At 50.0% G+C, this 26,785-nt stretch overlaps 1 protein-coding gene across 1 annotated transcript in view; it reads right to left on the bottom strand.

Annotated features, from left to right (window-relative positions):
* Window positions 1-26,785, bottom strand: part of LOC145355587 (inositol 1,4,5-trisphosphate-gated calcium channel ITPR2-like) — a 171,685-nt gene that overhangs the window by 96,013 nt on the left and 48,887 nt on the right. The window contains exons 3-5 of the mRNA XM_080207836.1: window positions 12,661-12,773; window positions 9,514-9,600; window positions 7,521-7,679 (exon numbers count right to left, since the gene is read on the bottom strand). Coding sequence (XP_080063962.1) covers window positions 7,521-7,679; window positions 9,514-9,600; window positions 12,661-12,773 — 359 coding nt within the window. The remainder of the gene's footprint in view (window positions 1-7,520; window positions 7,680-9,513; window positions 9,601-12,660; window positions 12,774-26,785) is intronic.

Here is a 26,785-nt window from a genome sequence, read left to right as displayed (position 1 = left end):
CTCATAGAACTCCAGTAAATTGGTCAGACACGACTTCCCTTTAATGAAACCGTGTTGCGTCTGCTCTATCAAGCAATTCCCTTCAAGATGCCTCGCAATTTCCTCCTTAATGACAGATTCTAACATTTTACCTACCACAGACGTTAAACTAACCGGCCTATAATTCCCCGCCTTTTGCCTGGCACCCTTCTTAAACAACGGCGTAACATTAGCCGTTTTCCAATCCTCCGGCACTTCCCCGGAATCCAGCGACGTCTGGAAAATAACCACCAAGGCATCCACTATCACCTCCGCCATTTCTTTCAGAACCCTCGGCCCCAAGGGCTTATTGCCCCACCCCCTCACCCCAAGACATCTCCTCGGTGACAGGCATTTCACGATGGAAGGAAGTCTTCCTCTGGTATGTCCCACTCTCCCCGCCGCCATATCCCAATCCAGACTCCCAACACGATTTCAGACAGCCTCTCTCCCCCCACCCCCGAGTTTTTGTTTTATCCATTTGTAAGATGTGGGCACAGCTGGCTGGGCCAACATTTATTGCCCATCCCTAGTTGCCCGAGGGCAGTCGGAGAGTCAACCACATTGCTGAGGCTCTGGGGTCGCATGTAGGCCAGACCGGGGTAAGGACGGCAGATTTCCAGGACATTAGTTGTAGGAGACATTGGGAAGGCCACACTTGGAATACTGTGTCCAGTTCTGGTCACCCTATTATAGAAAGGATATTATTAAACTAGAAAGAGTGCAGAAAAGATTTACTAGGATGTTACCGGGACTTGATGGTTTGAGTTATAAGGAGAGGCTGGATAGATTGGGGCTTTTTTCTCTGGTGTGTAGGAGGCTAAGGGGTGATCTTATAGAGGTCTATAAAATAATGAGGGGCATAGATCAGCTAGATAGTTCATATATTTTCCCAGAGGTAGGGGAGTCTAAAACTAGAGGGCAGAGGTTTAAGGGGAGAGATACGAAAGGGTCCAGAGACAATTTTTTCACACAGAGGGTGGTGAGTGTGTGGAACAAGCTGCCAGAGGTAGTAGTAGAGGTGGGTACAATTTTGTATTTCAGAAAGCATTTAGATAGTTACACGGATAAGATGGGTGTAGAGGGATATGGGCCAAATAGGGGCAATTGGGAGTAGCTTTGGCAATTGGGCAGCATGGACAAGTTGGGCCAAATGGCTTGTTTCCATGCTATAAACCTCAATGACTCTAGTTACCCAGATGGGTTTTTCCAATGGTCATCAGTAGATTCTTAATTCCAAATTTTTGAGTTCTAATTCCACCATCTACCGTGGTGGGATTCGAACCCAGGTCCCCAGGACATGAATGGAGTTCCTGGATTGTTGTCTAGCAATAATAGCACCAGGCCGTCACCTGGGCTGGGGAACGCTGCCCTCAATGAAGCAACGCTTTACTCATCTTACCCCACCATCAAACAGCCCTGTGTTCCCCCACACACACCATCCAGTTCTCCTCCCCCCCGACCCCCCCAGACTAAAATATTACACCTGCTTTGCCCCCACATGGGGGGGGCTACGATCCAGCCCACACTCCACCTGCTCCATTTCCCTCCCTCCCACTATTCTTCTCTCCCTCCCCCCCCACCCTCTCTCCTCCTTTGCTATTTTATTTGAAGTTCAAAGTGTCACAAGTAGGCATACATTAACACCGCAATGAAGTTACTGCGGAAATCCCATGAGCGCCACACTCCTGGTCGGGTACACTGAGGGAGGATTTAACACAGCCAACGCACCTAACCAACCAGAGGAAACCAGAGCACCTGGAGGAAACCCACCCAGACACGGGGAGAATGTGCAGATTCCACACAGACAGTGACCCAGGCAGGGATTTGAACCCGGGTCCCTGGCACTGGGAGGCAGCAGTGCTAACCACACTGCCTTTTTCCTAAGAACATAAGAAATAGGAGCAGGAGTCGGCTATCTAGCCCCTTCGAGCCTGCCCCGCCGTTCAATAAGATCATGGCTGATCTGAAGTGGATCAGTTCCACTTTCCCGCTTTCTCCCCTTAATTCCCCTGTCTATCAGAAACCTATCTACCCGTGACTTAAATATATAAGAACATAAGAACATAAGAAATAGGAGCAGGAGTAGGCCATCTAGCCCTTCGAGCCTGCCCCGCCATTCAATAAGATCATGGCTGATCTGTTGTGGCTCAGTTCCACATTCCCGCCCTCTCCCCATAACCCTTAATCCCCTCTCTTATCAAAAACCCATCAACCCGCGTCTTAAAAATATTTAGCGAGGCAGCCTCCACCACTTCAACGGGCAGAGAATTCCAGAGATTCACCACCCTTTGAGTGAAGAAGTTCCTCCTCAACTCCGTTCTAAACTGCGCCCCCCACCTCCTTATCTTTTCTAGCTGGAGGTCTGTCACTAGTGGTGTGCCGCGTGGGATTTCTCCGGGTGCTCCGGTTTCCTCCCACACCCCAAAGATGTGTTATTAGGCTGATTGGAGGTAATAAATTGTCCCTAAATTAGTTTTCCCTCAATGTGGATGGCCATCAAGCAATAGATAAGAGTGGAGTGGGGGGGGACTGGTAGTGTTAAAATGGCGGCGTGGGCTCGTTGGGCCGAAGGGCCTGTTTCCCAGGCTATGCCCTCCACAACCCCCGAGCTCCTTGCTGTCCCTCCCTCCCCCTGTGGATCCAAATCAACACCAAAACCCTCCCACCCTGCTTGCTGTACTTGGCCTGGGCTCCCCGTACACAAGAAGCAGAGGACACGGGCCTAGCATGCTTATGTCTGAAGGTCAGCAAGGCGTTACAAACCCCACGTCTACAAATCTCTGGCACGGGGCCCTTCTCGAGAGGTGGGTGGGTGCCAATCTTTCGAGACTGGCTGAGGTTCCGAAACACTGATAACAAGGGTACTTGTTTCGAATGGTCGATATGCCCCCGAGATGACGTCTGCAGCTGTTTTGTGCGGCTAGTTCTCCAGAAATATCAAGGCTGGCGATAAATCATCGAAATGACTGCGTTCAAGAGTCCCGCAGAGGAGCGACATGTTCCTTCGATCAGTGGGATGGGTGTGAGGCTGTTTGTTGAACTTGGCACCTCTCAGTCCATCACTCAGTGTCTGTGATGACTCACTCCCAATGGCCAGGGGTCCCAGTGCAGCTCCAAGTTGATGAAAGCAGTCCTGTGACTTCACACGCAGCCGTGAACACCAACATTACCTCAGGAAGGAAGTCAGACCTTGGCAGCTAGTGTGCTGTAACTCCCTTCAAAATTCCACACAAAACAACCCCCCGAGGTGGGAGCGATATCAAAACGGTGCCAAGAACAACTTTTCAGAGATCAGATCTGGACGATTCATTCAACGCTATTTATTTATGAGTCACAAGAGGGGCTTACATTAACACCACAATGGAGTTACTGCGGAAATCCCCGAGCCGCCACCCTCTGGCATCTGTTCAGGCGCACTGAGGGAGAATTGAGCACCCAACCAGCACACTTTTCGTACAGTGAGGGGGAAACAGGAACGCCCGGAGGAAACCCACGGGGGTAACGTGCAAACCCTCCCACAGACGGTGACCCCAACCGGGAATCGAACCCGGGTCCCTGGCATTGTGAAGCAGCAGTGCTAACCACTGTCACCGTGCGACTCACAGCGCTCGTTAAGTGTGGTCATTTGGTAAGCAAGGGAAAGAAAATACAGCGAGTCGTTATTTGTCAGAGAGCCTCGATGTGATGGCTGTTTCAATAAGGACTATGACCGTACCAGTGGTTCTGGGGTTGCAGTAGAGGTGGGGAGTGTGGATTTTGAAAAGACATTTCCTCAGGCTCCACAGAAAAGGGTTAGGAGTGAACAAACGCAATCAAAGTGCTGGGGATAATACGTGGGGGCGGCACGGTGGCACAGTGGGTTAGCACTGCTGTTTCACAGCTCCAGGGTCCTGGGTTCGATTCCCGGCTCGGTCTGTGTGGAGTTTGCACATTCTCCTCGTGTCTGCGTGGGTTTCCTCCGGTTTCCTCCCACAGTCCAAAGATGTGCGGGTTGGGTTGATTGGCCATGCTAAGAAATTGCCCCTTAGTGTCTAGGGATGTGTAGGTCAGAGGGGTCAGTGGGTAAATGTGTAGGGATATGGGGATAGGGCCTGGGTGGGATTGTGGTCAGTGCAGACTCGATGGGCCGAAGGGCCTCTTTCTGCATTGTAGGGTTCTATGATGATAAAGGATTGGCCCACAAGCAGAGAGTCGGGATAAATGGGTCTTTTTCAGGTCAGGAAACCATAGAGTGCCACAGATCAGTGCTGGGGACGGGGCGGCTCAACTGTTTACAATCTGTATTAATGAACTGGATGAAGGGATCAAAATGTATTGTTGCCAAATCTGCTGACAATGCAAAGATAGACAGGAAAGCCAGGCGCAAGGGGGACGCAAAGTGTCGACACAGGAATATAACGAGGGTAAGAGAATGGGCAGAAAAATGGCAGGCAGATGATCTGGAGGAGGGGGCTGAGTGTAGGGTGACGAAATTTGCTGATGACACAAAGATGAGTGGAAAAGCAAATTGTGCGGAGGGTGTGGAAAGTCTGCAGAGGGATCTGGATAGGCTGAGCGAGTGGGCGAGGACCTGGCAGATGGAGTACAATGTTAGCAAGTGTGAGGTTATCCACTTTGGCAGAAATAATAGTAGGAGGGATTACTATTTAAAGGGCGAAAAGCTGCAGCATGCTACGGTGCAGAGGGACCTGGGGGTCCTTGTGCACGAGTCGCAAAAACCCAGCCTGCAGGTGCAGCAGGTGGTCAGGAAGGCGAATGGGATGCTGGCCTTTATAGCGAGGGGGATAGAATATAAAAGCAGGGAGGTCTTGCTGCAACTGTACAGGGCACTGGTGAGGCCGCAGCTGGAGTACTGTGTGCAGTTTTGGTCGCCGCACTTACGCAAGGATATTTTGGCCTTGGAGGGAGTGCAGAGGAGGTTCACTAGGCTGATACCGGAGATGAGGGGGTTGGACTATGAAGAGAGACTAAACAGACTGGGTCTGTACTCGTTGGAGTTTGGAAGGATGAGGGGGGATCTTATAGAGACGTATAAGATAATGAAGGGGATGGATAGGGTAGAGGTAGAGAGATTCTTCCTGCTTAGAAAGGACAGCAGGACTAGAGGGCACAGCCTCAAGATAAAGGGGGGGCAGTTTAGAACGGAGTTGAGGAGGAACTTCTTCACTCAAAGGGTGATGAATCTCTGGAATTCTCTGCCCATTGAAGTGGTGGAGGCTACCTCGCTAAATATATTTAAGTTACGGGTAGATAGGTTTCTGATAGACAGGGGAATTAAGGGTTATGGGGAGAAAGCGGGAAAGTGGAACTGATCCACTTCAGATCAGCCACGATCTTATTGAATGGCGGGGCAGGCTCGAAGGGCTAGATGGCCGACTCCTGCTCCTATTTCTTATGTTCAGAGCATAACGAGGAGGTGATGTGAGCTCAGTGGGAAAACCGAAAAGCAGAATATTATTTAAATGGAGAGAGACTGCAGGAAGCTGTGTTACAGACTGATCCGGGAGACCTTGTGCATGAATCACAAAGATGTGTAGATACCAGCATTGGACTGGGTGGGCACAGTCAGAAGTCTCACAACACCAGGTTAAAGTCCAGCGGGTCTATTTGAAATCACAAGCATTCGGAGCACTGCTCCTTTGAATCAGGTCTGGCACAGTGGTTTGCACTGCTGCCCCACAGCTCCAATGACCTGGGGTCGTTTCCCAGCTTGGTCACTGACTATGCAGAGTCCGCATGTTCTCCCCGTGTCTGCGTGGGTTTCCTCCGGCTGCCCCGGTTTCCTCCCACAGTCTGAAAGACGTGCTGGTTAGGGCGCACTGGCCGTGCTAAATTCTCCCTCAATGTACCCGAACAGCGTGACAACTAGGGCATTTTCACAGTAACTTCATTGCAGTGTTAATGTGAAATTATTAAGCCTCCTTGTGACACCAATAAATAAAGAGCTTTAAACTTAAATGAGTCAGCTGGATATAATCTCTGAAAGTTGTTCTTGGCACTATTTGATAGCACTCCCATCTTTGGGTTGTTTCTGTGTGGAATTTTGAAGGGATTTACGCTTACAACATGTTGCCTGCCAAGGACTGACCTTTGTCCTGAGTCAGGTCCACTCGCCTGGTAACAAAGCAGTGATTCCAAATAAACCTGCAGGACTTTAACCTGATGGTGTGAGACTTCTTACTATAAACCACAAAGAAATGTTAGCATGTGAGTGCAAGCCACGGAGAAGGCACATGGAATGCTGGTCATTGGTGCCAGGGGATAAAGTATAAAACTACGGAAGTCTTGCTTTGACTATACAAGGCCATAGCTAGAGTACAGCTTTTGTCTCCTTGCGAAAGGAGAGATATTGAAGGCGGTTTAGAGAAGATTCATTAGGTGACTCTTGGGATGTAGGGGATTAGAGGAAAAGTTGGAGAGGTTGGAGTTAAAACCATTGGGGTTTAGAAGAATGAGAGATGATCTTATTGAAGCATATAGACTACTGAGGGGCCTCGACAGGGTAGGTACTAAGAGGACGGTTCCCAGACAGCATGGTGACACAGTGGGTTAGCTACTGCTGCCTCACAGCTCCAGGAACCCGGGTTCGATTCCCGGCTCGGGTCACTGTCTGTGTAGAGTTTGCACATTCTCCTCGTGTCTGCGTGGGTTTCCTCCGGGTGCTCCGGTTTCCTCCCACAGTCCAAAGATGTGCGGGTTAGGTTGATTGGCCGTGCTAAATTGACCGTAGATTAGAGAGGATTAGTGGGTAAAATACGTACGGATTGGGGGTAGGGCCTGGGCGGGATTGTGGTCGGTACAGACTCGATGGGCTGAAAGGCCTCTTCCTGTACTGCAGGGATACTATTAAAGAGCACAGTGGAGGCTGGAGCATTGACCATGTGAAAGGTTAAGTGGGACAGACTGATCAAGTCGGGGGCTTGGGGAGGTGAGGTTGGTGGGTGTGAGGAGGGGGAGAGGCAGGAGAATGGAGTCAGGTTGAATGGCGGAGCAGATGTCAGGAACTTCACGGCCCAGTCCTGCTCAGAGTTCTGGTGTTATTTACCCAGAGGTTGAGAGCTCAAATGCCCCCCACGGCAGGCTGTGAAATATAATTAATCTGTAAATGAAGCTGCTCGGTTGCCCTCAGGACACAGCTCCTTCACTAACGTTCCTCATCAGCGTCTCCCTCTACTGGCTCTCGTGTTACTCACAATCATTCATGTCGTGTAGGATCGAAATGCCCCCGGGGATTAAACATATTTCCTTGCCTGCTTCACCCGGAACCCAAGGGCAAAAACAAAAATCATTTTGTTGGGCAAAAGGTGAGTGAATGGAATCACGGTGCAAACTAGCCACGATCGAATTGAATGGGATAGCAGGACTGGGGGGGGCTGAATGGCACACTCCTGTTTCTGCAGCCTGGGTTACAGGGTGAAATGTACGGCCGGACGCAAGTGTGATTCCCAACCGAACCACCGGTGCAGAGTGTGGATCGCGTATCGGTGGCTCAGACTTACATTGTCGCCCTCACTCCGAAGCTTCCAGAAAGGCTGGATGTAGAACCAGGAACCTTCGTTTCCGGAAATATCCAAAGAGACCCTCATTGCGTTCTTCTCCAGCAGAGCGGGGAGTCTCTTGTTGACAGTGAGGTACTTGTTGCTCTTAATGTGCAGTAACTGCGGCCAAAATTACAGAGAGACGTCAAATAGCAAACCATCGCTTCTATCCAAAGACAACTTGTTTATATCTTCTCGATTCTCCAGCTCGATCCTCTGACCCTCACTCCCTTCATCCACCATTGGCAGCGATGCCTTCAGCTGGCTAGACCTCCAGATTCCCTTCCGAAAACCCCTCTACCTCTCCTCTCCTCTCTCATGCTGAAACTACCCTTCGAAATAAGCTTCCAATCCTCCCTCTTCCCCTTCTCCAGCTCAGTGTCTCATTGCGGTCTCTGTAAGGTGTAGACCACCCATTCCAGACCAAAATGTTGAGGAGCATCACACACACACACACAAGATTACTCTCAAACCTGGTGACGATGGCAGGTGGGTTACTCTTTGCTGAGTACCCAACCTCTCAACCAGGTCTGGCAGCCACAGTGAAAATATAGCTGCTTTAATCCAATATTTAGCCACAAGATGGCCAATTCCGTGATAGAGAGTGGTCAGAGTGGATGGTGGGCGAATCCCTACGGTGCAGAAAGAGGCCATTCAGCCCATCAAGCCTGCACTGACAACGATCCCACTCAGGCCCTAACCCCCGCGTATTTACCCTGCTAATTCCCCTTGACACTGAGGGTCAATTTAGCATTTGGCCAATGCACCCATTCGTGGGAGGGAACCCGAGCACCCGGAGGGAACCTGCGCAGACACGGGGAGATTCCGCACAGACCCAAGGCCGGGAATCGAACCCGGGTCCCTGGTGCTGCGAGGCGGGAGTGCTGACCCACTGTGGCACCGTGCCGCCCACCGGGGTCTACCTTGTACAGGAACAGCCATCACACGCGGGTTCGAACCCGGATGTCACCCAGCCCTGGCTGCGGGTTGGTGAGGGGGCTTCGTCGTCGGAAGGACGGTGGACGGGAGAGGGGGGGAAATGACCACAAAAAGGTGTCAGCGGACAGCTGCCCCACCCCAACCACAAAGCTGCCCGGTTAAAGCTGCCTGGAATTTAGTGTTGGCAAGTGTGAGGTGGTCCACTTTGGTAGGAATAATGGTAGGAAGGACTATTACTTACGTGGCGAAAAACTGCAGCAGGCGACGGTGCAGAGGGACCTGGGGGTCCTTGTGCATGAGTCGCAAAAACCCAGCTTGCAGCTGCAGCAGGTGGTCAGGAAGGCGAATGGGATGCTGGCCTTCATAGCGAGGGGGATTGAATATAAAAGTAGGGAGGTCTTGCTGCAGCTGTATAGGGCATTGGTGAGGCCGCAGCTGGAGTACTGTGTGCAGTTTTGGTCGCCGCACTTACGCAAGGATATTTTGGCCTTGGAGGGAGTGCAGAGGAGGTTTACTAGGCTGATACCGGAGTTGAGGGGGTTGAGCTATGAGGAGAGGCTGAATAAACTAGGCTTGTACTCGTTAGAGTTTAGAAGAATGAGGGGAGATCTCATTGAGACGTATAAGATGATGAATGGGATGGATAGGATAGAGGTGGAAAGACTCTTCCCACTCAAAAAAGACAGTAGGACTAGGGGGCACAGCCTCAAGATAAAGGGGGGGTGGTTTAGAACGGAGTTGAGGAGGAACTTCTTCACTCAAAGGATGGTGAATCTCTGGAATTCTCTGCCCATTGAAGTGGTGGAGGCTACCTCGCTAAATATTTTTAAGACGCGGGTTGATGGGTTTTTGATAAGAGAGGGGATTAAGGGTTATGGGGAGAGGGCGGGAATGTGGAACTGAGCCACAACAGATCAGCCATGATCTTATTGAATGGCGGGGCAGGCTCGAAGGGCTAGATGGCCTACTCCTGCTCCTATTTCTTATGTTCTTATGTTCTTAACGGCGTTCTCACCTGAATGACATTGCTGTACTTCACAACCTCTCCCAGCAGCTTCTTGTTCTCAGTCTCGTTCTGTTTCTGTTCCAGTTCCGCTGCTTGCTGCAAAACACAGTTTCAAAGTTACCTTCGCCGAACGCTCCCAAAAATCCCCAGCACACTCCATCTCTTTAAGAGCCCCATTTCTCTGCTCATTCCACACAGCCCTGCAATATCTTTTCACTCATTGGCGGGACGTGGGGTGTCGCTGGCTGGCCTCCATTCATTCCCCGTGCGGAGTGGAGTTGCCCTTGTTGAGGGGTGAGCTGAGAATCGCCCACGCTGCTGGGGCTCTAGAGTCACGGGGAGGGTAGGGCTGGCAGATTTCCTCCCCTAAAAGGGGCATTAGAGAATCAGATGGGTTTATTTCCCCCCACAATTGACATTGGTTCCATTAGATTCTTAATTCCAGATTTTTTTTATTGAATTCAAATTCCACCGTGGCAGAATTCGAACCCAACTGTTTCCTTTTCAAGTATTTATCCAATTTAATTTGTAAAATTGCTACCAAATTCTTTTGGGCAGTGCATTCCAGATCGTTACGCTGTCCGCCAATATCTATCCTTTGGGCGAATGCATCGACTTATATCAGCATTGACTGCAAATCTGGAATTACTGACCACAAAACCGTTGTCTATTGTTGGAAAAACCCATCTGGTTCGTTGATGTCCTTTAGGGAAGGAAATCTGCTGTCCTTACCTGGTCTGGCCTACATGCGACTCCAGGGCCACAGCAATGTGGTCAACACTTAAACGCCTTGGGAAATGGTGGACAACAAATGCTGGCCTCACCGGCGGCATCCACATCCCATACAAAATCCCAGCTCTCCCTCCTCGCCACATTGCTCGATTTCTACACTGTTACCACTGTATAGCGCATTGGTGAGGCCGCAGCTGGAGTACTGTGTGCAGTTTTGGGCGCCGCACCTGCGCAAGGATATTTTGGCCTTGGAGGGAGTGCAGAGGAGGTTTACTAGGCTGATACCGGAGTTGAGGGGGTTGAACTATGAGGAGAGGCTGAATAAACTAGGCTTGTACTCGTTAGAGTTTAGAAGAACGAGGGGAGATCTCATTGAGACGTATAAGATGATGAATGGGATGGATAGGATAGAGGTGGAGAGAGTCTTCCCGCTCAGAAAGGATAGTAGGACTAGGGGGCACAGCCTCAAGATAAAGGGGGGGTGGTTTAGAACGGAGTTGAGGAGGAACTTCTTCACTCAAAGGGTGGTGAATCTCTGGAATTCTCTGCCCGTTGAAGTGGTGGAGGCTGCCTCGCTAAATATATTTAAGACGCGGGTTGATGGGTTTTTGATAAGAGAGGGGATTAAGGGTTATGGGGAGAGGGCGGGAAAGTGGAACTGAGCCACGACAGATCAGCCATGATCTTATTGAATGGCGGGGCAGGCTCGAAGGGCTAGATGGCCTACTCCTGCTCCTATTTCTTATGTTCTTATGACATCAGAGAATCAGAACGGTTTTTACAAAACTCAGTTTCACGGTCACCATTTATTAAAACTTTACATTTCACATTTACCAATGGGATTTAAAAGTTTTTCAGCTGCCGAGGTGCGATTTGAACCTGTGTCCCCAGAACATTAGCAGAAAATGCTGGAAAATCTCAGCAGCTCTGGAGAGAGTACAGGGCCAATATGTTGAGTCTAGATGACCCTTCGTCAGAGCTTGGGCCACAGATGCTGTCAGACTTGCTGAGAATTTTCCAGCATTTTTCTGTTTTTGTGTGAGATTCCAGCATCTGCAGTAAGTATAGAGACACAGAGGGACCTGGGGGTGCAAGTCCACAGATCCCTGAAAGTGGCAGCACAGGTTGGAGAAGGTGGTGAAGAAGGCATATGGTATGCTTGCCTTTATAGGACGGGGTACAGAGTATAAAAACTGGAGTCTGATGTTACAGCTGTATAGAACGTTGGTTAGGCCACATTTGGAGTACTGCGTCCAGTTCTGGTCGCCACACTACCGGAAGGATGTGGAGGGTTTGGAGAGAGTGCAGAGAAGGTTTACCAGGATGTTGCCTGGAACGGAGGGTCTTAGCTATGAGGAGAGATTGGATAAACTGGGGTTGTTCTCCCTGGAAAGATGGAGAATGAGGGGAGACCTAATAGAGGTGTATAAAATTACAAGGGGTATGGATAGGGTGAACAGTGGGGAGCTTTTTCCCAGGTTGGAGGTGACGAACACGAGGGGTCAGAGGTTCAAGGTGAGGGGGGCAAGGTATAACTCCGATATCAGAGGGATGTTTTTTACACAGAGGGTGGTGGGGGCCTGGAATGCACTGCCAAGCAGGGTGGTGGAGACGCTGGGATCGTTTAAGATTTATCTGGATAGTCACATGAGCAGAGTGGGAATGGAGGGATACAAAGGAATGGTCTAGTTGGACCAATGAGCGGTGTAGGCTTGGAGGGCCGAAGGGCCTGTTTCCTGTGCTGTACTGTTCTTTGTTAATTTACTGTCACCCCCAACGCACTACCGTGGGTCTCTGGATTCCTAGTCCAGTGACAACTGCACCACCATCTTCCCAAATAATCACACAATCCCTACAGTAGAGAAGGGGACATTTGGCCCATCGAGTTTGCACTGACTCTCTGACAGATGGTGTTACCCAGACCAGTGCAATATCCCAGTAACCCCACACATTTAATCACAGCTGTTCCTTCTAACCTACACATCCTGGGACACTAAGGGACAAGTTAGCACGGCCAGTCCACCCAATCTGCACATCTTTGGAGTGTGGGAGGAAACCGGAGCACCCGGAGGAAACCCACACAGACACGGGGAGGACATGCAAACTCCACACAGACAGACAGTGACCCGAGCCCGGGAATCGAACCTGGGCCCCTGGCGCTGGGAGGCAGTAACCGCTGTGCTGCCTACAGTGTAGCATCATGGCTGTGAGCATGGGGATGACACTAAGTTGGCACAGAGATGGGGGAGTTGGCATGGATTGGGCACGGCGAGTGTGCGGAGGTTCTGACTTTGTTTTCTTGTGATTGTTGCGGGGGTGGAGGGGGGATGAGTACCACCGCAACCTCATTGCAGTGTTGACGTGAGCCTACTTGTGACGTTAACAAACAGACCGTACGTTATTGCAGTGAGACACGATGGTTACCTGCAACTTCCCCAACAATGCAGCTTCAGTGTTTCCCTGCTTTGATTGCTTTGCTTTCCAGAATTGTTTCTGAGCTGAATACCGGTTCATGGGACAAACCTTGAAAAGGCAATCTGGGGGGGGGCAAGAGGGTAAAAACAAGAGAAAGCAGGTTATACACTCAAAAGACCGAAATTCCAGAAGTCTTGCTTTAAAATTGACATAATTGTGCGCAGTCACTCTTGGCTAATAACAAAGCAATTCTCAAGGCTAGGCCTCCTTTAAATTTTAATATAGGGAGATAAAAACCACTTTTCCACGCCCACATGCCCCGCTGACTCTGAAGATAAGCAGTTTCTTGCCGCACCTTAACTGATATTGCTAAGTTACAATACACAGGTCACAATTACAGTTATAGCGCCGTAAACAGAGTATGTAATTCTGAGAACATAGACTCTCATTGTGTCGCGCTTTGGGCAATCTCACCCAAGGGAGGGGCTGAAACCACACTGTGTCACCCAACGGAGTAAATACATTTCACAGGAGTTCCGCCTGGATCTAACACCGGGATATTCTTGCAGTTCACACCTTTTTTACCCCCTGCCCATGTCTAAAGCCAATAAAACCAAAATGTGTCTGGGCAGCTACGTGATCGATCGATACAACGCCACAAGATAGGATTGTGAGAACCAGAACAGACCCTCACCACTACTCAACGGGATCACAGCTCAGCACTTAAAACTGATAACGGGTCAAACAACAATTGCACTTTTACAGACAAGAGTTGCAAATACTGAAAGATGTGCTGGTTAGGGTGCATTGGCCGTGCTAAATTCTCCGTCAGCGTACCCAAACAGGCGCCGGACTGTGACGACCAAGGGATTTTCACAGTCATTTCATTGCGGTGTTAATGTCAGCCTACTTGTGACACTAATAACTAAACTTCAACCACTTTTTGCATATGTAAAATGTCAACCATGACTCACCGTTGCTTTATAACTGATTTATTAATAACAATATACGTACAAACAAGGATGTAACAATATGAAGAGATGTGTATTGTCTCCAAACAGGACAGTAAGTGAGATGTTGCACTTGGGTTCATGTCACACGATCTGTAACCCCTCATGACTTGCCTGAACTTGCAACATCTCACTTACTGTCCTGTCTGGAGATAATATCTTTAACCTGTGCTTAATGCTCTCTCCACTCACATTGTCTGCACTTTTAAGACTTGAATAGCAGGTTAGCTGTAAAGACTCGCATTCTAATCATTATTCTGTAAACCGTGTGTGCCTTTATATGCCCTGTTTGTGAGCAGAACTCTCCACTCACCTGACAAAGAAACAGCGTTTCCAAAAGCTAGTGGGTTTACTACCAAATAAACCTGTTGGACTTTAACCTGGTGTTGTGAGACTTCTTACTGTGTCAAACCAGGATGTGACAGAGACTGTGGCACACGTCTACTCTCTACGCCTCCCTGGCTGCAACCAAGGTCCCACACCGCAGCCCCCCACCACCGCCCCCCCCCCCCCCCCCCCCCCCAGGACACGCAGTCTTGCTCCTGATTGGCTAAGCTTCCAGCGCTACCTCTCTATAGGTTCCAGCCCAATCACGTGGCTCTCAGAGAGGTCACCACCTTAAAGAAACCACATTACCACAACATATAACAATGTTTGTAAACTTCACTAAACACCGTCCGGCTCGGGTCACTGTCTGTATGGAGTCTGCACATTCTCCCCATGTCTGCGTGGGTTCCCTCCGGGTACTCCAGTTTCCTCCCACACTCCAAAGCTGTGCGGGTTAGGTTGATTGGCCGTGCTAAGTTGCCCTTAGTGAGTAGCTGGGGTAAATATATGGGGTTATGGGGATAGGGTCTGGGTGGGATTGTTGTCAGTGCAGACTCGATGGGCCAAATGGTCTCCTTCTGCACTGTACGACTCTATGATTCGAATATATCTAACCAGACTTGGCAACCCAATCTTGGCAGCTACGTACGACACGTGGAAGGGTGATATGTAGCTGATGAGCCGAACACTTGGGGTTAGATGCTCTGGCTGACATTGAGTAGCGATGAGCTTAGCAGGCATCCTTCTCAGAGAACTGCGCCACCAACTCCATAATAACCTCGAAAGACCTCATTACCACTCTTCACTCACCCTGCCTGTCCCCATTCTGCTCTTACAATGAGCTAGCCAAGAACCACAGCTCAATATTCAATGATTTAAAATGGGTGAGTTGCCCACAGAGGTGAGACAGGCATCAACAACTCAACCAACCATAGCTCAGTGATAACATTGACATCCGAGTCAAAAGATTAAGGATTCAGAGCCATGAGTGCAGAAATCCAGGCTGGCCCACTCTTGTGCGGTACTGAGCGAGTGCTGCACTGTCAGAGGTACGCTCTTTACAATAAGAAATTAAGCTAAGGCCCCGTCTGCCCTCTTTCTAACCGCAGGAGGGTTCTTCCTCGAGTTAGGGTCAATATTCATCTCCAAAACCAATCACTAAAAGCAGCTGAGCTGGGCCATCGTCACGCCGCTGTTTGTGGGAGCTTGCTGTGCGCAAATTGACACGACAACAGTGGCTTCACTTCGCTCCAGGCAGAACGGTCGGGGGGGGGGGGGGAACATCACACGGTAATAAAAGAAGTTGTCGAAAGGCAAATCCATCTCCTCCTTTCCTCAAGCACCAGGTTCAATGCCTGCCTGCCTTGGGTTCCCCTGTTCCCGACGGCAATGTGCCAAAGACAAGCCGTGACCAGCTTCTACCCGGTAATACCCGCAAGGGGGCCGAGTGTTCCACTTCCCAGAAAGATGCCAGTCCTGGATCATGTTACACTGCTCTGCCGGGACAACTGAGTCATTGAGAACAATTGCGTTCTCTCACTCAGCCTGTCCATACACACTCCAGTGACTGGCCTCTGCCTCCCTATCGTCACCTGAGGGGCTACGTTCTCACGTTGTATATTTTTATAACACGTACATAGCTCTGCTTCTTCTAATATCTTTCAAACTGATCAAAGACTTTTAAAATAGCTGGCACTGTCTGTCACCTACAACACCCCACAACCCTGCCACAGCAACCTCCGCAAGACATACCGGATCATCCACGGATACCATAAGAACATAAGAAATAGGAGCAGGAGTAGGCCATCTAGCCCTTCGAGCCTGCCCCGCCATTCAATAAGATCATGGCTGATCTGTCGCTGCTCAGTTCCACATTCCCGCCCTCTCCCCATAACCCTTAATCCCCTCTCTTATCAAAAACCCATCAACCCGCGTCTTAAAAATATTTAGCGAGGCAGCCTCCACCACTTCAACGGGCAGAGAATTCCAGAGATTCACCACCCTTTGAGTGAAGAAGTTCCTCCTCAACTCCGTTCTAAACCGCACCCCCTTTATCTTGAGGCTGTGCCCCCTAGTCCTACTGTCCTTTCTGAGCGGGAAGAGTCTCTCCACCTCTATCCTATCCATCCCATTCATCATCTTATACGTCTCAATGAGATCTCCCCTCGTTCTTCTAAACTCTAATGAGTACAAGCTTAGTTTATTCAGCCTCTCCTCATAGTTCAACCCCCTCAACTCCGGTATCAGCCTAGTAAACCTCCTCTGCACTCCCTCCAAGGCCAAAATATCCTTGCGTAAGTGCAGTGACCAAAACTGCACACAGTACTCCAGCTGCGGCCTCACCAATGCCCTATACAGCTGCAGCAAGACCTCCCTACTTTTATATTCAATCCCCCTCGCTATGAAGGCCAGCATCCCATTCGCCTTCCTGACCACCTGCTGCACCTGCAGGCTGGGTTTTTGCGACTCATGCACAAGGACCCCCAGGTCCCTCTGCACCGTCGCCTGCTGCAGTTTTTCGCCTCGTAAGTAATAATCCTTCGTACCATTATTCCTACCAAAGTGGACCACCTCGCACTTGCCAACATTAAATTCCATCATCAACATTAATACCATCATCACACGTGAGAATACCATCCACCAGGTACACGGTAAATACTCTTGCAACTCGGCCAACATTGTCTACCTGATACGTTGCAGGAAAGGATGTCCCGAAGCATGGTACATTGGGGAGACCATGCAGACGCTACGACAACGGATGAATGAACATCGCTCGACAATCACCAGGCAAGACTGTTCCCTTCCTGTTGGCGAACACTTCAGTGGTCACAGGCATTCGGCCTCTGATCTTCGGGTAAGCATTCTCCAAGGCGGCCTTCACGACACACGACAGCGCAGAGTCGCTGAACAGAGACTGATAGCCAAGTTCCGCACACATGAGGACGGTCTCAACAGGGATCTGGGGTTCATGTCGCACTATCTGTAACCCCTGTGACTTGCCTGGGTTTGCAAAACCTCACTTACTGTACTGTCTGGAGACAATACACATCTCTTTAACCTGTGATCAGTGCTCCTTCCACTCACATTGTCGGCCACTTCAGGTCTTGAACAGCAGGTTAGGTGTAAGGATTCGCATTTTAATCAGTAATCTGTAAACTGTCTGTGCTGTTATACGCTCTGTCTGAGTCCAGAACCCTCCATTCACCTGACGAAGAGGCAAGCCTTGAAAGCTTGTGGGTTTACTATCAAATAAATTGGTTGGACTTAAACCTGGTGTTGTCAGGCTTCCTACTGTGTTTACCCCCGGAACATAAGCAGGGACTTGGTAGTTTTAGGAACCTTGCTATCTCTGCAGACCCACCAAGGCTCCCCTGGGGAGTGTACAGCACAACTTCAATGAGAACTATACAAAGGTCATCTGCACTTTGTAACCCCGGTTGGCCAGGAGGAGATGGGTCGTCTGCTGAGACAAAGGCCCCACAACCTTCCCCTCAACTGCTAATGACCAGGACATTAAACATCCTTTGGAACCCAGACATTAGAAACACGTCATTTGACAAAGATGGTGGAGAGGTGGGAGCCATGTGACATGGGCCACTGGTTTGTGGAATAAGTAATATTGTCTTGCTGACCAGGAAAACTCAGTCTGTTGTTTAGTATCTGAGCAGCTAGCCACACCAAAAGAGCTCTGGCCCAAATTGGATGCCTGGCTACATTTACACTGCTTCAGATGGGAGTTCTAAGCCATTCCCTACAAGACTGATTCATCTCTTAGCTCATCAGAAAAGTAAATTATCCAGCATTGGTTTTCAACCTGTTGATCTCCACGAAAGAATGTCTCATTAGACTTCTGGACTCTGGAACCCAAGGGAATTAATCATTACTTTCTCTGTGATCTCTATAACCGTAAAACTTTCTTTTCTCTATCCCTGAGTGTAGAGACGATCTTGTGATCTGCCTCCTGTGTTATGAGTATAAACTAACCCTCTGAGTTTATCCCATCTTGAGATTGCTGTGGGATTATTAACAGGAGATTGGCTCACACCGAAACTGAGGAGGTTGGGAAATACGTGTATAAAGAGGGAAGCAAATCGAAACATCTTTCTGGACAGACGGATGGTGTGGGGAGAAATGAGTGCTGCGCAAATTATCAGCAAGTGGGATCTCACAGTAGCGAATTGCATCCCACTCCATTATGGTACAATACCCAGTGACACTGCTGAGGGCTACTAAATGGTGCACAAATATACTGACCATTCAGGCAACTCCAAATAGCACAAGCAGCATAAATACACCTGAAGGAGACTAATATAAAACTTATAGCATAAAAGCCCCTCATTTTAAATGTACTATAATAAATAGACTAAGGTAAAGATTACAAGGTGCCTTATATATACACATACATATATATAATATATATGATTCCTCATGTGTCTAATACAACATACACAGGTATTAGAATCACAGAACCCTACAGTGCAGAAAGAGGCCCTTCGGCCCATCGAGTCTGCACCGAGCACAATCCCACCCAGGCCCTACCCCCATATCCCTCCATATTATACCCACTAATCCCTCTAACCTACACATCCCAGGACACCAAGGGGCAATTTTAGCATGGCCAATCAACCTAGCCCGCACATCTTTGGACTGTGGGAGGAAACCGGAGCACCCGGAGGAAACCCACGCAGACACGAGGAGAATGTGCAAACTCCACACAGACAGTGACCCGAGCCGGGAATCGAACCCAGGACCCTGGAGCTGGGAAACAGCAGTGCTAACCCACTGTGCCACCTGTGCCTGCCCCTTACTTGGTAAGGAAGCAGATTCCCTTCCCTAAAGGGACATTAGTGAGCCAGGTTTTTACAACAATTAGTGATAGGTTATTGGTCACCATCACTTAGACTGCCTTTATATTCCAGATTTTAAATTGAATTTAAATTCCAGAGCTTCTTATTTATTGTCACGTGTATTGGCACACAGTGAAAAGTATTGTTTCTATACAGACGAAGCATACCGTTCATCGAGTACACAGGAGCGAAGGAAAGGAGAGAGCCTAAGTCTCTGAATTCTGAATCTAGCGACACTGCTAATGCCTCCCCAGTAATTCATTTCCCCATCAGCCCCCCACAACTTCCATTTGTCATCCCTCAAATTAGTTTAAAATTCAGTACGAACGATAGTTTAGTGTAACACATCGAATAGACTAAAAGTTCCACATTTTCCGTGTATTCCAGAATCCCTGGTTCACCCACAGCAGGAATGCAGCTGAAAGGCACCTCCTTCCCAGAAAGATCTGTCATAAAAATCTGAACAAGGGGGTAAACTGCATTGGTCTTTTCAGTGTCCCCCCCCCCACAATCACACACCCCCGGCGCTGCCCAAGGATCCCCCCCTCCCCCTGGCGCTGCCCGAGGGTCTCTCCCCCCCTCCCCCCGGCGCTGCCCGAGGGTCCCCCCTCCCCCCGGCGCTGCCCGAGGGTCTCCCCCCCCTCGGCGCTGCCCGAGGGTCTCTCCCCCCCTCCCCCCCCGACGCTGCCCGAGGGTCTCTCCCCCCCCCACCCCCGACGCTGCCCGAGGGTCTCTCCCCCCCCCACCCCCGACGCTGCCCGAGGGTCTCTCCCCCCCCTCCCCCCGACGCTGCCCGAGGGTCCCCCCTCCCCCTGGCGCTGCCCGAGGGTCTCCCCCCCCTCGGCGCTGCCCGAGGGTCTCCCCCCCCTCGGCGCTGCCCGAGGGTCTCTCCCCCCCTCCCCCCCCGACGCTGCCCGAGGGTCTCTCCCCCCTCCCCCCCCACACTGCCCGAGGGTCTCTCCCCCCCTCCCCCCCCGACGCTGCCCGAGGGTCTCTCCCCCCCTCCCCCCGACGCTGCCCGAGGGTCTCCCCCCCTCCCCCCCCGACGCTGCCCGAGGGTCTCTCCCCCCTCCCCCCCGGCGCTGCCCGAGGGTCTCTCCCCCCCTCCCCCCCCGGCGCTGCCCGAGGGTCTCTCCCCCCCTCCCCCCACCACACTGCCCGAGGGTCTCTCCCCCCCTCCCCCCCCACACTGCCCGAGGGTCTCTCCCCCCCTCCCCCCCCCGACACTGCCCGAGGGTCTCTTTCACCTCCTCCTCCCCCCCCCGCCCCCCCAAATGCTGCCCAAGGGTCTCTCCCCCCTCCCCACCTCCCTGGCACAGCATTGTCCAAGGGTCTCTCCACCTGGCACTGCCTGAGGGTCTCGCACCCCCCCACCCCGCCATCACGGCCCCAGGGTCTCTCTCCCCCCACTGGCGCCACACACCAGTGTCTGCCACATTTTTCCAGGCTGTGGTGAGATTTGAACCAGACGCCAGAGGATTTTCACCAGTCTGCGTGCAACATGCAGAGACAGCAATGAGCTGGAAACCTTGGCACGAGGGGGAGTAATATTAAAACTCCGGGTGTGTCACACATCTGAAATCGATCAGCGAGGCAGCAGAGGAGGCTTGGGAATGTGTAATCCACTTTCTCAGGATCCAGCAGGGAATCACAGTTTGGAAACAAAAATGAAGGTCTTGCCAAAACATTAACTTAATTTAGTGTTGTGTGAGAAAGAAGATACGGCAGCTGTAGGACAGAACGTGGAGCAGGAAAAAGATACAGAGGTACATAATTATCTGGTGGAGTCGCTCAAAGTGGTTTAGTTTCTGTAAAGCACTGTTGTGTTTAGCTATGTCAATTGGTACAGTTGATACAGAGTGGATTTGATTTGATTTATTATGTATTAGCATAGAGTGAAAAGTATTGTTTCTTGCGCGCGAGACAGACAGAGCATACCGTTCATAGAGAAGGGAACGAGAGAGTGGAGAATGTAGTGTTACAATCATAGCAGAGATAGATCAGCTTAATGCGAGGTAGGTCCATTCAAAAGCCTGACAACAGCAGGGAAGAAACTATTCTTGAGTCGTTGCACGTGACCTCAGACTTTTGTATCTTTTTCCCGATGGAAGAATATAGAGGAATGTCCGGGGTACACAGGGTCCTTAATTATGCCGGCTGCTTTGCCAAGGCAGTGGGAAGTGTAGACAGAGTCAATGGATGGGAGGCTGGTTTGTGTGATGGATTGGGGCTACATTCACAACCTTTTGTGATCTTGGGCAGAGCAGGAGCCCATACCAAGCTGTGATACAACCAGAAAGAATGGTGCATCTGTAAAAGTTGGTGAGAGTCATAGCGCATAAGCCTAATTTCCTTAGTCTTCTGAGAAAGTAGAGACATTGGTGGGGCTTTCTTATCTATAGTGTCGGCATGTGGGGGGGACCAGGACAGGTTGTTGGTGATCTGGGCACCGAAAAACTTGAAGCTCTTGACCCTTTCTACTTTGTTTCCGTTGATGTGGACAGGGGCATGATCTCATTTACACTTCCTGAAGTCAATGTCAACCTCCTTCGTTTTGTTGACATTGAGGGAGAGATTATTGCCTCCGCACCAGTTTCTCTATCTCATTCCTGTACTCTGTCTCGTCAATGTTTGAGATCTGACCCACTACAGTGGTGTCATCAGCAAACTTGAAGATCGAATTGGGGGGAACTTGGCCACAGGAGGGGGCTGAGGATACCACCTTTGTGGGACACCGGTGTTGACGATGATCGTGGAGGAGGTGTTGTTGCCTGTCCTCAGAGTCTGAGAGTTAGGAAGTTCAGGATCCAATCACAGAGGGAGGCCCAGGCCACGGGGTTTGGAGATGAGTTTTGTAGGAATAAATAATGTGAAAGTTGACCCATAGTCAATAAATTATAGTCTGACGTAGGTGTCCTACTTATCTAGTTGGGGGGAGAGCGCAGATGCAGGGAGGCCGGGGTCGGGGGGAGATTACAGAGACGGGGAGGGAACAGAGATAAGGAGGCTTGTGGGGATTAAAAGACAAGCAGGCCATTTCTGCTTGGCTCTGCAAGGAGCAGGAGGTCTCTTTCTCTCTCTCTCCCTGGAGACGGCTGTTTGAAACCTGCTCGGAGAAATAGGTCTCTCTGTCTCCAAAGGTGAAGGCTCACATACCAGCATATAAGCCTCTGTGTTACTAACTGACTCTGAAGAGCGGTTTAAGTCTATAAGTGAAATATTGCCTGAATTGGAACTAATATAGTTTAGCAATGAAGAATTATATCTTGTAATGTTTAAGTATTTCAATTGGTAAAAAATAAGCTAATTCATTTGTTATAGTTAAACGATATTGTTAAATAAAGTTTGTTTTGATGCGAGTTCCTAGTGTGTCAATCAAATCATATCTGGAGTGAAACACCTTATCCTCAAATTAGTGTTAAAATAGAAGAACTGGTGGGAGCTAGTTGGTTTCACAACATGATTTGGGGTTTCTGCTCTGGCACCGGCACACTCACATCTATTGATGGGGGAAGACAGAAGGTGGGGGCGGTGAGGGAAAAAATGAGGGGGTCATGGTAAATCGGAGAAGTGCGGGTTATTCTGGAAGAGTGACTAGTTTAGGCCGAGGGGACCAGGACCCAACGTAACCCAGTCAGATCAGACGAGCGGATAAACCACTCGCCAAATCCACTTGACAGATAATTTCCCGCATCTGAACAAGATGGCTGACGTTTAGCTAGGACAATGAAACGGCACCGTTGTTTGGAACACCCACTGCAGCCTCGATGGGCTGAATGGCCTCCTGCTCTGTAGGGACTCCAATGACATCGTTCTATGGTGTCTGTAGGTAGAAATCTAAAACAATGAGGAACATCCTCAAGTCAAAACCTCGTCAGCAAATTTGACAAAACCGAGAGTCTTTTTTTTTGAAACGGGATGGCGATCTTTCTTTGTAAACTTATATTTAAACGTATCAGGAAACGAGAGCCTTCACGGAGAGGTGGTCTCTGCTCGAGGGGGAGATTCGCCAGGACATTGCCTGGGCTGGGGGAGTTTACCTCAGAACTCGGTGGGGTTGGGGGGGAAGGGGGGAGTGTGTGAGGCGTATACCGTCGCGAGGGGTTTGGGACAGGACAGAGAGGAAGTAGCCCTCTCTGAGTTGAAGGGTCAGTAACGAGTGGGGGTAAATTTAAGCTGGCGGGTTGAGAGAGGATTTGGGGCAGTGCTCTATCACCCTGAGAGTCGGGGACTCTCTACCCGAGAGGGGAGCGGAGGCAGGGAAAGGTCACAGTCTCTATAAAGTACGTGGACGAGGACAAAAATCAAGGCCGTGAGCCAAGGGCTGGGATTAGTATAGATGTAGTGTAGACTCAATGGGCCGAAGGGCCTCTTCCTGACTGGATGGCTCAAATTTGACCTTTAAAAACTCTCCTTTGAAGGTTGGATTCAACTTGTTTGTTAAAAAAAAACCCAAAATGAACATTAGCGAGAAGGGCTGTGTAAATTATTAATAGGCAGAAACCACAAAACACAGGAACCGTTAGTAAAAACAGGTGGTTTCGCTGCCAAATGATGGCCTTGTCTGATTATTAGCTAATGCTCTATTTCGAGAGTCGTTCTGCAATTCATGAGCTGCACAGGACCTCAATCGTGTACACAACATCTCCGAGAATTCCTTCCTCTACCTCGGCCAAAGGACTCTCCAACCTAATGTATGGAGCCGCAGATCCAGCGCTAACCTCTGGTCATTCGGCTCCCTGGAGATCACCAGCCGTCAGTCGTGGGTTGACGGGAAGTGTGTTAGCCTCTCGGATCGGCTCCTGGGTTCCAGTCCAGCTCCGAGATTGGAGCACTGTAATTTCTCCGAGATTGGCGACTGCCCAGCGCAGTACTGGGGGAGCACTGCACTGGCAGAGGTACCATCTTTCAGACGAAACGTCCAACTAAGAGACCCACCCCACCCCCCACTTCCCACTCGTGTTACGTAGAGAGATCCCACGTCGCTATTTCGAAGGAGGTGCGGCAGAGCTCCACCAGGTGGCCTGCTGAGTATGTATTCCTTAACCAACAACGCTGAAACAGGATTATCCTGCCGGTCATCCTGTTTATGGGATCTCGCAGTGCACTGATTTGGAGTATCGCGAGCAACTTTGGGCCCCGTATCTAAGGAAGGACGTGCTGGCCCTGGAGAGGGTCCAGAGGAGGTTCGTGAGAATGATCCCGGGAATGAAAAGCTTGATATGTAAGGAGAGTCTGAGGACTCTGGGTCTGTAATCGATGGGAGTACAGAAGGAAGAGGGGGAATGTTATTTAAACTTACAGAAAGCTGAAAAGCCTGGATCGAACGAATGTGAGGAAGATGTTTCCATTGATAGGAGAGACTAGGATCCAAGGGCACAGCCTCAGAGTAAACAGATGACCCTCTGGAGTTCATTGCCACGGAAGGCTATGAGGCCAAGTCATTGAGTATATTTAAGACAGAGAGAGATAGGTTCTTGGTTGGTAATGGGATCAAAAATTATGGGGAAAAGGGGGGAGAATAGGCTTTGAGAAGTGTAACAGCCATGACTGAATGGCAGGGTGGGCTCCATGGGCCAAATTCTGCTCCTACATCTGATGGAATTATGATCAGTTTCCGACTTACAACTGTGGCTACACTTCTACAATTACTACATTCGCTGTAAATCTTGAAAGTCTCAAGGATCTGTAGGGTGCTATGTAAATGCAATTTTGGATCTCCTTTGTCACAGACCCAAGAGACACTAATTTCTTCATCGCGAGCAGAAACTGGCCTGTACTTAACTTGACAATCAACGCAAGACGCCCTCAGTTCAACAGCAAACGGTGCTGCTGTTACTGACCGGGGGGGGGATCTGTTTCAGTGGAGCTAACCACCAATCAGGACCCCTCAGTTCTCAGGGCAGCTATTGGCCGATATCAGCCTCTCGGTCTCCAGGGTTTTGGCCAATGGCGGAAGAGGGCAGCTCCGTCTGCGGAGATCGTCCACGCCATCCCCTCCTCACACATCAGTCCTCAGGTCTGTGTCTCTTTGGAAGGTGCTGCATTGTTAATGTACCCCCCCCCCATCCCAAGTTCAAAGGCTTCTTTACAGGGGCCCAGAACTGGATGGCAGAACCCGCAGGTAACCCCCTTTCTCTGTGTCACCGTAGCACGGCGCTGGACGTTACACACAGCTCTCCCACTGAGCTCGAAACAAGTCCAGTTACAAAGACAACACGCAGAGGCAGCTACCAACAGGGAAACGCACAGCATTTACTGCAAAGCATAGGCCTGTGGCCAAAACACTGTGGACCAGGCCCAACTCCACTCCAAACCTTCTCCACAAACCTCCCTGATCCTCTTTTAAAGGTCAAACCAAATAAACAAACCCCAATTAAATTAGAGACACGGGAAACGCAAGCTTTCCAAAGAATTCACAGGAACAGGAGCAGGTGCAGGACGGAGAGGAGGGGGTTCCCAAGAAACAACAAGGCCCCTGGTGATGGGGGCGGAAATTGAAGAGTTTTTGTTGCTTTTCGACTTGACCATTCCAACACACTCCCCCTCGCCCACCACGATAGTTGCTCACGGTACTCCAAATCAGCAAGATCCCACAAACAGGATGACTGGCAGCCCCGCCCATCCTCACCCCGGCCACCATACCCCCCCCACAACAACCGCCAACACCGCCCCCACTCTCTATTGATTCTTATTCTGTCCATTGCGGAGAGTTGCATGCACTAGATTCCACTAGAGTTTGTAAACTCTCTCTCTCCAGTGTTTCAGTAACCAAAATGGCACACAGTGCTCAAATGGGGTCTAACCCAAAATCAATCTGTCCCTACACTTGTGTTATGGTCTCCCAGAATAAGGAGTGAAATGACCTTATCAACTGGAGCAACTTTTAGTGATTGGCACTTTCCGATCTATTTGCTTCCCATTTCATTCTTTACCTTGCAAGGATACACGGCTTTCATGTTCTTCCGACCAAAATCACATTCCAATACAGAATCACCAAATGATTAGGGGACAGGAGGAGGTCATTCTGTCCTTCATGTCCATGCTAGCCGTCTGCAGGGGCAACTCTGCTAGCCTTACTCCTGTCTTTTCATGGCAGCTCTGTAAATGCTCTCTTTTCAGATGGTTAGCCAGTTCCCTTTCAAAAGCCTCGTGTGAATCTGTCTCCACCACACTCTCAGACAGTACATTCCAGATCCTAACCACTCGCTGTGTGAATCTGTCTCCACCACACTCTCAGACAGTACATTCCAGATCCTAACCACTCGCTGTGTGAATCTGTCTCCACCACACTCTCAGACAGTACATTCCAGATCCTAACCACTCGCTGTGTGAATCTGTCTCCACCACACTCTCAGACAGTACATTCCAGATCCTAACCACTCGCTGTGTGAATCTGTCTCCACCACACTCTCAGACAGTACATTCCAGATCCTAACCACTCGCTGTGTGAATCTGTCTCCACCACACTCTCAGACAGTACATTCCAGATCCTAACCACTCGCTGTGTGAATCTGTCTCCACCACACTCTCAGACAGTACATTCCAGATCCTAACCACTCGCTGTGTGAATCTGTCTCCACCACACTCTCAGACAGCATATTCCAGATCCTAACCACTCACTGTGTGAATCTGTCTCCACCACACTCTTAGACAGCATATTCCAGATCCTAACCACTCACTGTGTGAATCTGTCTCCACCACACTCTCAGACAGTACATTCCAGATCCTAACCACTCGCTGTGTGAATCTGTCTCCACCACACTCTCAGACAGTACATTCCAGATCCTAACCACTCACTGTGTGAATCTGTCTCCACCACACTCTCAGACAGTACATTCCAGATCCTAACCACTCGCTGTGTGAATCTGTCTCCACCACACTCTCAGACAGTACATTCCAGATCCTAACCACTCGCTGTGTGAATCTGTCTCCACCACACTCTCAGAC

This window comes from Carcharhinus amblyrhynchos, chromosome 19, assembly GCF_965287045.1.
Source record: "Carcharhinus amblyrhynchos chromosome 19, sCarAmb.v2.hapA, whole genome shotgun sequence".
Taxonomy (NCBI): Eukaryota; Metazoa; Chordata; class Chondrichthyes; order Carcharhiniformes; family Carcharhinidae; genus Carcharhinus; species Carcharhinus amblyrhynchos.
This window is presented reverse-complemented; position numbering and strand designations above follow the sequence as displayed.